Source organism: Microtus ochrogaster, chromosome 22, assembly GCF_000317375.1.
Source record: "Microtus ochrogaster isolate Prairie Vole_2 chromosome 22, MicOch1.0, whole genome shotgun sequence".
Classification (NCBI taxonomy): Eukaryota; Metazoa; Chordata; class Mammalia; order Rodentia; family Cricetidae; genus Microtus; species Microtus ochrogaster.
The window spans coordinates 1,233,437-1,244,937 of NC_022023.1; the positions used below are offsets into that span (position 1 = coordinate 1,233,437).

An 11,501-nucleotide genomic window follows, 5' to 3' on the forward strand; every position below is an offset into this window, starting at 1 on the left:
CCCACCAACTGCTAGAATTACAAGAGGCAGACTCCACCGCTCCAGGTTCTTCTTGATAAAAGAAAAGCAGGGCGCTTGGGGGGGAGGGGTGATTTGTGAAGCCCAGCTGTAACCGAACAAATCCCAACACTATTGACCACAGGAGAAGCCTGCCAAACTGCAACCAAAGGCAAGCGTAGCCAAGGAAGAACACAGGTACACGCACGCTGGCGGTCGTACCGCACGTGCTCAACTTCCCGGCCCACGTTCCAGCTGCTGAATGGTACCAATGTCAGCAAGGGAGGAAGAAGGAGGAAGACAAGGTGGTCTCTGGAGCAACCAGGCGTGCTTTCATGCATCAGAACTCTAGTTCACTCTGCCTTACTTGCTAAACTCTGTTCCACACCGGTCAGGCCATGGCGCTTTCCCGGGCTTTGCACATAGCCTAGCAGCGGGAGATTCACCCCCCTGCGAGAACATGGTACAGTCCGGGGTGGAGACTTAAACCCCGCCCTCTTGCGTCACGACCCGCCCCGTTGTGAGGTTATAAAGTGCGCGCGCGGCGGCGCTAAGCGCCGTGGCCGCGCTTCGCTGCCTTCTAGGCTTCACTGGGGTGGCAGCGGCTGGCCGCCTCGGCTCTCGTGCAGTCGCCGCCACGGCCTGAGCGCTGCTCCCCTGCTCCCCGAGCTCAGCGCGAAGCCCTGGCCCCGGCGGCCGGGGCATGGGCCAGGGGCGCGGCGTGAGGCGGCTTTCTGCACGGCCGTGACGTGCACCGACTTCAGTATGAAGACCCTCATCGCCGCCTACTCCGGAGTCCTGCGGGGTGAGCGTCGGGCCGAAGCTGCCCGCAGCGAGAACAAGAATGGAGGATCTGCCCTGTCACGCGAGGGGTCTGGGCGATGGGGTGAGTGTCAGTCACCCTGGGAGCTTTCCACAGCAAAGACGACTTTCAGGAAGGGACTCTGGCTAGCAGTGCTGCCTTGTACTGGACGGGTTAGCCACTTCAGGTTGGCGTCCCAGACAACTACTTCCAGTTTTTAAAAAGGTCTCACCTAGTAGCCCAGGATGGCTTTCAGCTCGGAATCCTTCTGTCTCACCGTCCCAAGGGCTGGGACTGCAGGTGTGTGCCACCACGACAGGCTTCTCGTTAGGGAAACCCAACTCTGCATCCTATCATTTCTGCCTGGGCTGAGGGTTACCAGTTTGAGCCAGGCAGCCTGGGATTCTAGTCAAACCTGGGTTCATTCTCCATCCTGGTGGCTCACCAATATTGCAACATGTGTTACATCACTTACCATCCCCCAGCTGATGAGGGCGACACCACCCACTCTCCCCTGTTATTAGTGATATTTTACTCTTCAGCCCCCAGTTATTCTTCCTTCTCACAAGGTGAAACAGGATTTGGCTGGGAGAAACTGGATGGGGCAGGGTGTAAGGGTTTTGCAATCCCCTGAAACAGCCACTGGATGGAGAACATGCCTGCCTGGAACAGGTGTGCCCCAACTGTCCTCTGTCCCGGCTTATGTGTGGCAACCCATACGGTGGCACCCACTCAACAGCAGCAGCCCTGAGTCTGACATATTTAGAAGTGGGGTGGGAAACCCTGTTTTTTTTTGTTGTTGTTGTTGTTTTTGTTTTGTTTTGTTTTTTTGTTTTGAGACAGCATTTCTCTTTGTGTAGCTCTGGCTGTCCTGGAGCTCACTTTGTAGACTAGGCTGACCTCGAACTCAGATATCTACTGGTTTGGTTTTCCTTCTTGAAGGTCCGCCTTCAAGGGAGAACTGAGGCTTTCAGTGTACTGGGGGCAGAATTAAGATTCACACCACAGCTTTTCCCATACAAGGTAAAGCATCCCACAGTCCCTAGCTGTACTTGGAGAAACTGAGGAGGAAGAAATGCTACCCAAGGTTTCCTTAGCAGGGCAGTGGTGGGGCACCCCGAAGACAGAGGCAGTCGGAGCTATTGAGTTGGAGGCCAGCCTGGTCTACAGGGCAAGTTCCAGTTCATGGAAAACTGGAAATTGAAAAGTACAAGTGATCAGAAAGAAAAAAGGTAAACCAGCCATCTGGTGGTTACTTCTATTAGTCCATAGTCAAGACCATGCTATAGATAACAGTTCTAAATCCAGTTTTGTCTTAACAATAAATCATGAGTATCTCTTGCGATTTGTCAAAATCGTTTCTTAAATGCTGGTGGCTGCAAGGTAACCCGTGCTAGAATTCCAATGGCACTAATATTAGTCCTGTTGACCATTGCTGTGGTTATCTGCCCCTGGAGAAGTACCGAAATGGTTGCATCCCAGGGGCAAGCATTTGTGCTGCCCCATGAACCAGTGTATAACATCTTCTCTCAGAATCCTTCTTAACGGGGAAGGAAGTGACTTGCTCACATGCATGCTTTTAAACGTTTTCATTGCAGGGTCATGGGTCTGCCGTCCATGGTGGTCCCTGTGGAGATATCCTTCCTGGTCTCTCCTCTGTCTTCCAGGGGCAGGAAGCCTAGTAACTATGTTTTTCACAGTTTTTTTTTTTTTTTAACTCAGGGAGGTTTGTACTCCCCATCGTATGATTTTTGAGCAGGTCTTTAGTATCCTAGCAGAGAGTTTTCCCCTTGTTGTTGTCCAACCTTGAAAATACAATGGAAAAAATGTGGGTGTAATTGCCTCATAGACTGTAACAAAGACCAATATGAAATGCAAACTAGTCAGTTTAGCTCTCTGGGATCTTTGGTGAAAGACTAGGTGGGGTAGGGGAGGATGCCCAAGCAAATTTTGTTATCTTGACATCTCTGAGAGGCCTCTCTACCTCCTTGGTCCTTGAAGACACTCCCTAGTGGCCTAGTTTGCCTCAGAGGATCCGTTCCCACTGAACACCCTGTTAGTGGCAGTCTTGAAGGAAGGAGAGCATGGATTCTGTGAAGGGGAGTTCCATGATGGGTGAGTGACTACATAGATAACTTGGCGACTGTTGTTTGGTTGAAGCTTGCTGTATGCCTTTGTTGCAACAGAGGGAGTTTTTGGTACTTTTTTTCTCCCTTTGGTTTTTCAAGACAGGGTGTCTCTGTGCATTGCTGGTTCACCTGAAACTCACTCTGTAGACCAGCCTGGCCTGAACTCAGAGGCCCCTCTGCTTGTTCTCCTGAGTTCTGGGATTAGACACAGACACCACTACTCCTGATTTGTGGTATTTTCTAATCTCTGAAAGACTGGCTTGGACTGTGATTTGGAAGCCATAGTTATATCCGTGCACGTCCCTGCTTTGTTTGCCCTTGGATGGGGAGCTTTTCGTGGTAGAGTCCTTGAATGCTTGTGGCTATTCTTAGGGTTCTGTCCAGGACCCAGCGTGAGGTAGTGCAGTGTAGTTCTGAGCTGGTACATTGTTTGGCCCCCAAAGCCTAGGACAGAGGTAGAGTCACAGTCCGGGTTTTGATAGAAGAATCTCAACAGTTGTGGATGACTTCGTAGCCTGGATGGTGGAGATGGAGCTCCTATCCCTGGGGATATGCTAGGTGGAGTCAGATTGTTGGGGTAACTCTGGAATTGAGGGTTGGCAATCGTCTAACAAAGTCCTGTGACCTCTCTCCTGTCCCTGCTCCCTCAGTTCTGCGTGGCTGTCCCCCCAGCTACAGAGATTACTTTTTTGAGTTAGCTCTGTGCCAAAGGCTCGTCTAAGTGTGGAAAGGAGAGCCAAGTGTAATGCTTTATTAGCAGGTGACTCAGTGGCAAGTGTGGAAACTCTGCCCCACCTCCACCCTCCCGCTCCTAAATTCAGCAACCCTCCCGCTCCTAAATTCAGCAGCGTGTACTTGAGTTAAAACCAACTGGTGCTGGATCTGGCCCAACTGCCACAGCACGGATGAGCAACCCAGAAGAACTCGCTAGAACCCAGCTCTGTCTCCATGGGTGCCTATCAGCCTTCTTATGCCAGAGGTGTGGGGACAGCAACACTGAGCGCTAACCAGCATGTGTGTGTGCCTTCCAGTTGCCAAATGAGTGCCGATGGCTTCTTAACTCCATGACGGGCATGGTGTCTCTTCCCCAAGCTTTCGAGGGAACTCCCCTAAACTTGGTGGATAGGGTTACCAATAGCCCACATAACTTTATCTGACTAAATGAACTGCCCTCCTCCCCGCCCCCTGGACTTCAAACCTCCGATTTATGAGGCTGCCGGGATACCCACCACTACCCACCACCTGATAACCTCCTGGTCACCATGCCATGTGCTGGTGGTCTTTCTGGTCCTCCATCATGGTCCACCATTGAGTTCTCTCTCGGGGTCTCTGCACTTGCTCTCCCTTCGTAGATCTTGGCATGCCTCCCAGGTTGTTACCCCATCCTCCAGTCCCAGATCTTTTCCTTCTGTAGACCTTATCATTACCTAGTTGTGGCATGCCCTTACTGTTTGAGTTATTGTCAGTCCCTGGGAGCAGGGGCCTCGTTTGTCTTCCTGAGCCTTGTGTCGCCAGTGCCCAGCACAGTGCTGTCAGGGAGTAGGAACCCTGTAGATATTAGCTGAGTGAGTGAATTAGTGGGACTTGACAGGTCCTCTTGGCAGGAAGCCCTGTCTTTAGCTTCAGTGAATTCCTTAGCTTTCCCCAGGTCTCTTTGCCCGTCTGTGTTAAGTGTCCTCGAGACCCAGTCTGATTACGAGCTTGGCTTGGGGGCTAAGTGTCAAGTGGGTGGAACCAGGGGCACCACGATCCCCCACGTGGTTCAAGACTGTAGACGGCCAAAGCCAGGATTCCTGCCCTGTCTTTTTTTTCCTCTGAGACGTGATGGGTTCACGGCCACTGGAGACTTTATTTTCCTATTTTGAAATAGATTCAAAGCCAGGTGTAGTGGTACACGCCTTTAATCCCAGCACTTAGGCAGAGGCAGGTGGATTTTCAAGTTCCAGGTTAACCAAGGCTATACACAGAAAAACCATCTCAAGCAAACAAAAGCAACAAGAAAGATTCAGACATCTCAAAATTAACACCTGAGGGTTTGAGTTAAGGTGAATGGGATGTGTTTGGTAACTGATTTGCGAGTGAGCCCCCTTTTTAATCTGTAAGTCATACAAGAAGTCTTAACACCATAGACAGAGGACCTTGGTCATGTTATAGTCAGAGTTGTAACTCCAGGATGTTGGGAACCTGATATCCTAAGTGGCCTACTTCCTAGGCCTCATCATCAAAGATTCTACCTTCCTGAAAATGGAGTAGCTGAAGACTTGTTCCTGGAGCAGGTTCCCCTTGGGAGGGGCTCAGATCGAGTAGCTGAGCTCCTCTTGTGTGTCGGCCAGCAGGCCTGACTTTAAGGAAGCGAGGCCAGAGGGGTATGCACACATTGAGATGGTGTGACCAGGAGGAGAGGAGGAACTGGGCCTGGAGGATGAGGGATCTAAGTTGCCTTGGCATGAGGGAAGGCTTCCTAGCAGAGGAGGGGATGATCAGTCTGACTTGTGAAGGATGAAATGACATCAGCAAGGCAGATAAGAAGTAGGACCGGTGAGATGGCCCAGGGGGTAAATGTATTGCCTTGACACCTGATCACCTCACCAGTTCAATGCCTTTCACCCATCGTGGAAGGTAAGGACTCCCAAAAGTTGTCCTTGGACCTCCCCTTACATGCGCACAATAATTTTTTAAAAGATGTCCTAGGCATAAGGAATAATGTAAAGAGACACAAGTTTAGGTAGAAAAATACAGTGACTGAAGGTCTTTGAGGGGCCAGCCTGGGCTGCAGTCCCAGTGGAGGGGCCAGCCTGGGCTGCAGTCCCAGCATAATCCTCAGTAAAGACAAATGAGACAGAGGATGTTGTGTCCTGACCTGTGGGATTAATCTGCATCTGCCTTAGAAGACTTAGGGGTCCCAGGAGAGGAGCCTAGGATAGGCAGATGTTCATGAGCTAGTGTCAGCTCCTTGGGGGGTTTGGGACTGGAAGGCAGACCTAGGTATGTGTGGTCCTTATTCTACCGCTGAAGGTCTGTGTAGCCACACTCACAAGCCACTGTCTCTTGCTGATTCCGAGTCCCTTCATGTGTGAAATGGACAGGGTTGTGGCACAAGTATTTCCCCCATCATGGTGCTGAGCCTGGCGACCCGTGTGCCAACCCCAGGAGCAGGAAGCATTGGGGTCTGTTCTCATTAGCAGACAGTCATTCCAAGCCAGCGCAGGAACCTTGTTCTGCTGCATTGCTTCCCACCCTGCCTCGGATTCTCAGTGCAGGGAGGACGGCTTGCTGGGTGGGTCCCTTTGGTTCCTTCCAAGCCACCTGGAGAGTGTTGCCAGGCCTGGCCTGCTCTTTTTCCTCATTCTTACCAGAAATGGGGCTTGCATCCTCGTTGGGGTCCAGGTAAGTGCCCCAGAGGAACTTATGGATCACCATAAGGGCCTGTTCTGGGGACTCCTTGGTGACGCATATGCAAGCTGGTGGTGTTGCCATGGCAGCCCCTCCTACTCCAGTATTCCTGAATGTGCTAGGTCTGAAAGTGGGGGTGGAGAAAGCGGGCCACTGGGGTCTTCAAGCACTCATGTCCCGGTCCTGGTTAGGAGCTGGGAACCTGGCATCCTAAAAGACCTACCCTTTTGTCTTTCCCTCCCGAGACTCTACCGTATCTAATGAAAGCTAAATACGTTAATCCCCGAACCCCTGGGATAACCCTTGTAGGCGCCAATGTTCCCATTAGAAGGATCATTTGTAGATTAAGAAGCCATTAGTGAATTCTAGTAGAGTACAGAAGGTCTAAATTGGCAAGACCCCAGCCCTCATCTGCTGTATCCTTACCCCTTAATTTAGCACTGGGGAATCAGAGACCTTCGAGTGGGAATCTACGGAGACTTGGGATGCTGGACTCCTGTTTGTGAAATGCAGGACTTGGTGGCAAGGCCAGGTACTTTCGCAAGAACAGCATGGCTGGGGTTTGCATCTGTAGTGGTTTGTCCTCCCTTTCTAGCCGGATGTCGCTATAGGCATTATATTAGGACATATAATTCCCATAAGAGCCCTCAAAAGGAGACTTCATGTTTCTGGGAAAGAACTCACCAGGGTGCTGGGACCAGGTACATGACTGACCACTGCCCTGTCTAAAGTTGGAAGGGTGGGTTATATTGGCTGGCTCTTCCTGGTGTTGCGGGTGGAGGCCAGCATTTCATGGCCTCCCAGTCCTTCTGTCTTCCTTTCTGTTCTTACATATTCAAGTTTGGCAAGATGTTTGCACCTAAATCTTCCAACTTATGTTCCCTTTCCCTTAGTAGATGCTGTTTGTAGGGCCCCTGCCTTCCTCTTGGGCCCATTCCTCATCTGATATCCCGTTCCTGGGAGAGGCTGGGGGCATCCCTCTATTCCTGGACCATTTAGGCCTTCTGTGTCTAATTCATGGCCTTGTGTCCCCTGTTGAGTCTGGGGTGGGTGCTCTAAGAACTACTAGCCTCTGGCAGATGCCTGAGAAGCAGAAGGGAGGTAGAGACTGGAAGCTTCCTGCTTGGTTTGGGGTCCTTTGGAAGTATGTTTCTCTCCAGAACCATCTGTGTTGTCCCTGGCTTTAGCCCACCCTTGCACTGAGAGGAGACCTTTCCTGGTTCCCTATGACACTCCCTTTGACGCATTCGCCCAGGTCAGCTGATTTCTATTGTCCATGCCCTTTTCATTCATCATGGTGCCTTCAAGCATGCAGGCGTAGATTAGGCACCTGTTCTTTGTATGGCTCCGTTCTGGGCCTAGGAACCCAGAGTGAGGCATAGTTCCCGCAAATGAATACATACCTCCCATAGTGAAATGGGATATGGATGGAGAAGTGAGAGACAGCCTGTCGGGCATGGCCACTCCGTCCTGAACTGGGCACAGGAACTCTTCCCAGGGGGAAGGTGGACAGGCTAGTGACTGACAGGGTTCCTCTGTGTGTGCTAAACACCTGACCAGACTCAGAATGAGAGAACCATTCTTGGCGGCACTGCAGGCTGGGCCAGGAGAAGCCCTGTGAGGTTTGGATTGACAGCCCAGCCCTGGAGATGGCAGGCATGGCCTTCCAGGGTTGTCCATTCCACCATGTCTGGCCCTGTCACCGTCACACGTGTGGACTCTGAAAGTACCTGCCTGAGGTGGCCCAGAAGACAGCTAGCTCACCTCTGGCCTCAAAGAAGCGCATCACTTGGCGCTTGGCTGGGTGTCTTGACCGTCAGCTCCTCATAAGCATGCAGCTTGTGCCCAGTCCTTTGGAGTGACTTGAGGGTAACTTCCTCACTGTGCAAACCAAGGCAAAGCTTCTGTCCAGATGACCCAGATGTGGCATCCTTGGGGTCTGGGAATGTGGGCAGGATGCCATCCTGCTGGAGAGCTCCAGGGGCCCTTCATGCCCCTGCTCTCTGACTCTTTCCAGACCTAATAGCTGGGCCAGTTCTGACTGTATTTTCCCCACAGGGACCTATCACTACAGAGGACACTGGGTCCCAAGCAGGGTGACAATTTGCAAGAAGCGTTAGACCCAGGGTTTGTGTTGCTTTAAGACAGCGGGAGGGCACTGAGGCTTGCTTGATAATTACCTGCCACTCAGGCAGATCCTCGCTTTTTATGGGGCTCTCGCCTAAACATTATCTCAGTTCCCTCAGCATCTGGAGAGGTAGGAATTAGCCCCATTGTACAGGCGAGGAAACTGAGGCTTGCACAGGCAATGACTCATCTGAGCCACGCTTCCTGTGTGTTAGAGGTGAGTTCTCCTGGCTCCTGTTCTTTGGACTCCTCCTGGGCGCAGCCCCTCCACAGATGATGTTGTGGAGGTGGTGGAGAAGCCACGTAGGCCGCGCAGAGGCTTCCCACCTGCTTTGTAGGCCACGTGATTCCCACTGTGTGCTTGCCCCTCCTGTCTACAGGATGGGGACTCTCTGCCCCTGGCTCTGACTCACTGCCCCAAATTCTTCTCCTTTATAGCTCTGGTCTCCACCTGATAATCACATTCTCTCTCTCAGCAGAATCTGAGCTTCCAGACAGGTGGTGGTAGGGGGTGGCATGACTTCCTGCATTCGCTCCCGACTCCTGCCCCCACCAACACCTTCCCTTCCTGGTGGCACCTTCTAAGTGCTTGTGCTTTGGGTTTTATGTCGGGCCACTTTGAAGAGCTGGTTCTCTGTTTTCAGCCTCTTTGGGGTAGTCCGATGCCCCTCCACCATCTCTGAGTTGTTGGTCATGTGCTTTGACCCTGCCTTACAGGGAACTCCTTCTTTGTGTGGCAGTTCTGCCACCTACAGTCTCTGCTCACCTTCCATGCCTGCCTTCAGAGCCCTGCACAGCACATTCTGTACCTTTCCCCCAATGCACACCCTTGTCACACCTAATGCACGCTCGCCTGCTCACTATTTATACCCTCTCCTCTGGGGAGGTGAAAGCAGCAACAGTTTCACCTCACTGGCCATGTGCACCTCACACACATTAAAAACTGTTCTTTTCACACACACACACACACACACACTCACACACACACACACACACACACACACACACACACACACACTCCCTGTCTGGAGGTCAGAGCACAGCTTAAAGGAGTTGGTTCTCTCTTTCCACCATGTGGCTCCCGGGGATTGAACTCAGTTCCTTAGTCTTGGTAGCGGTTACCTTTATCCATCAGGCGTCCAAATATTTCCTCATTTACTCTCTTCCAAAACCCCCTGAGGTTGTTCCTATGCTCAGAGAGGTTTAATCACATCCCAGGTCGCATCATGGGGCAGAGCTGGCCCTTTCCCCAGAACTGGGGGCTTAGATTCAGACTCTGCCATTCTTAGGTAAGGGTAAGAGAAAGCCAGGAAACTGTTTTCCATCAGCCCTGGGGAGTGGCCTCCTTGGTTACCCTGATATTAGATACTGAACAAGGAGGTTCTAGCACAGCCCTCACCACTCCCGTCTTGTGTTGAGTCCACTGTGAGCTCACATGACTTCACAGCAGAAGCTCGGGTATAGGCGCATGTGGGTGGGGTTCACCATTGCATAGCCAGTCTGCACAGAACTGTCCCCATGACAGTGGGACGCAGTGTGGGCAGAACAGGCATCCAGGTGTTATCTCATGCAGGTGTTATCTGTTTTGGGTGTGGACTACCGTGTGTAGTTGGGACCAGCCCTCTGTAACATGGCATTGTTCAAGTGGTGAAGGGACTTGGGGTCCAAATACCTGCCTGGAGTGATGGTGAGGTCTTGCCATGCCTTTGTTTCCTCCTTGCCTGCCTGCCCTTCTAAGGAGCACCATGAGAAAAGTGACCTGGCATAGAGTGGTAAGGAACCTGCTCCGGGCCTCTCTGATGTGTTCCTCTTTCCTCTGTCCTCCAAACGCGGAGTGAAAAATGAGCCATGTGCAAGAATTTGCACACACAGATCAGCCTCCTGTGCGAGTCTTCGCTGCATAGGATTAGTCTTTTTGTTCTGCCCTATGCCTTACCTCTTCTGTGGAAAATGATGTCTCCAAATGAAAGGCAGAACCTGCAAGTGTACTGGGGGAAGGCAGGAGAGGGTTCAGCGTTTCCATAGCAGGGCTGGCTTGGCTGAAAGCAGCCCAGTGCGGCTTGAGCATTCAGCCTGCTGTAGGATTTGCCCAGTTGTACGGCAAAGCTCTAGAGCCCTCCCGACCCCAACCCTGTGTGAGGTTCAACACACACAGATGAATCCACTCCAGTCTTTGTACTCACAAGTTACCGTTCAAGGGGTTGGGAGTTGCCAGGTAGCTATACCTGGGACTCAGTGGGACTGGTGATGTATGAGAGAGTGGGTGGGCCCAGGGAGGCTTGAGGGATGAGGAAGCTGGGCTTGGCTGGGTGCTAACACTCTCTGCCGCCCTACCCAGGAGTCAAACAGGTTGGGAGTGGAGGTGGAGGCTTTTGGTTGTAGCTTCCTCACCAGCTGGACTTCCGCCAACCAAGCTGGCTTAGAGGAAGTGTTGACAACCAGGTAACATAGCTGATTATGCCCTGGGGATATGCGAGGGAACCCTCACTTCCTAGTTCCCCAGGTGACTGTCCCAGGGCTGCTGCAAGCTGCTGAATTTTAGGGCCCAGATTCTGGCCAGGAGGTGGACGCTAGGGACCATGAACTGTGTGATCTAACTCATTCCATTTTAGAGATGGGGAAACTGAACCCCGGGGAAGGAAGTCCCTTGGCCAAGTTGACACGGGAGTTGGGGCACCGAAGGCCTGCTGCTGCCCCTGCCTGTTCTTTAGGAAGCCTGCTCCGGTGGCCGTGGTGTAACGCCTGTGATTCATCACTCAGGAGGGCCACAGCAGAACTGCAAGTTTGAGGCCATCCTGGGCTGCATGAGACTCAACACCACCAAAACTAATCAATAGAAAACAAAACACAAATGAAGCTATACCTGGCCTACCCTCTGAATGACAGCAGAGGGGAGGGACTTGGAGACCGGGACTAGGGCAGGTTTAAGTCCACACTCTGAGAGGCCTTGGAGCGACATCAGAAGGGGGTGAAGATGACGAACACCCAGGATTCTGTGCCTGGGCAGTGGTCAGAAGGGTGAAAGCTTCAAGGGTTTTTTTTTTTTTTTTTTT

General features: G+C 51.9%; 1 protein-coding gene across 2 annotated transcripts in view; it reads left to right on the forward strand.

The window, feature by feature from the left end:
- The first annotated feature begins 564 nt into the window (after positions 1 to 564).
- Dgat2 (diacylglycerol O-acyltransferase 2) overlaps positions 565 to 11,501 on the forward strand; it is a 28,282-nt gene continuing 17,345 nt past the window's right edge. Inside the window, exon 1 of one of the 2 annotated variants that reach the window (XM_005357526.2) lies at positions 565 to 883. In XM_005357526.2, the coding sequence (XP_005357583.1) occupies positions 763 to 883 (121 nt within the window). In that variant the 5' untranslated portion in view covers positions 565 to 762. The remainder of the gene's footprint in view (positions 884 to 11,501) is intronic. The other variant, XM_013350172.2, reaches the window with a different exon arrangement.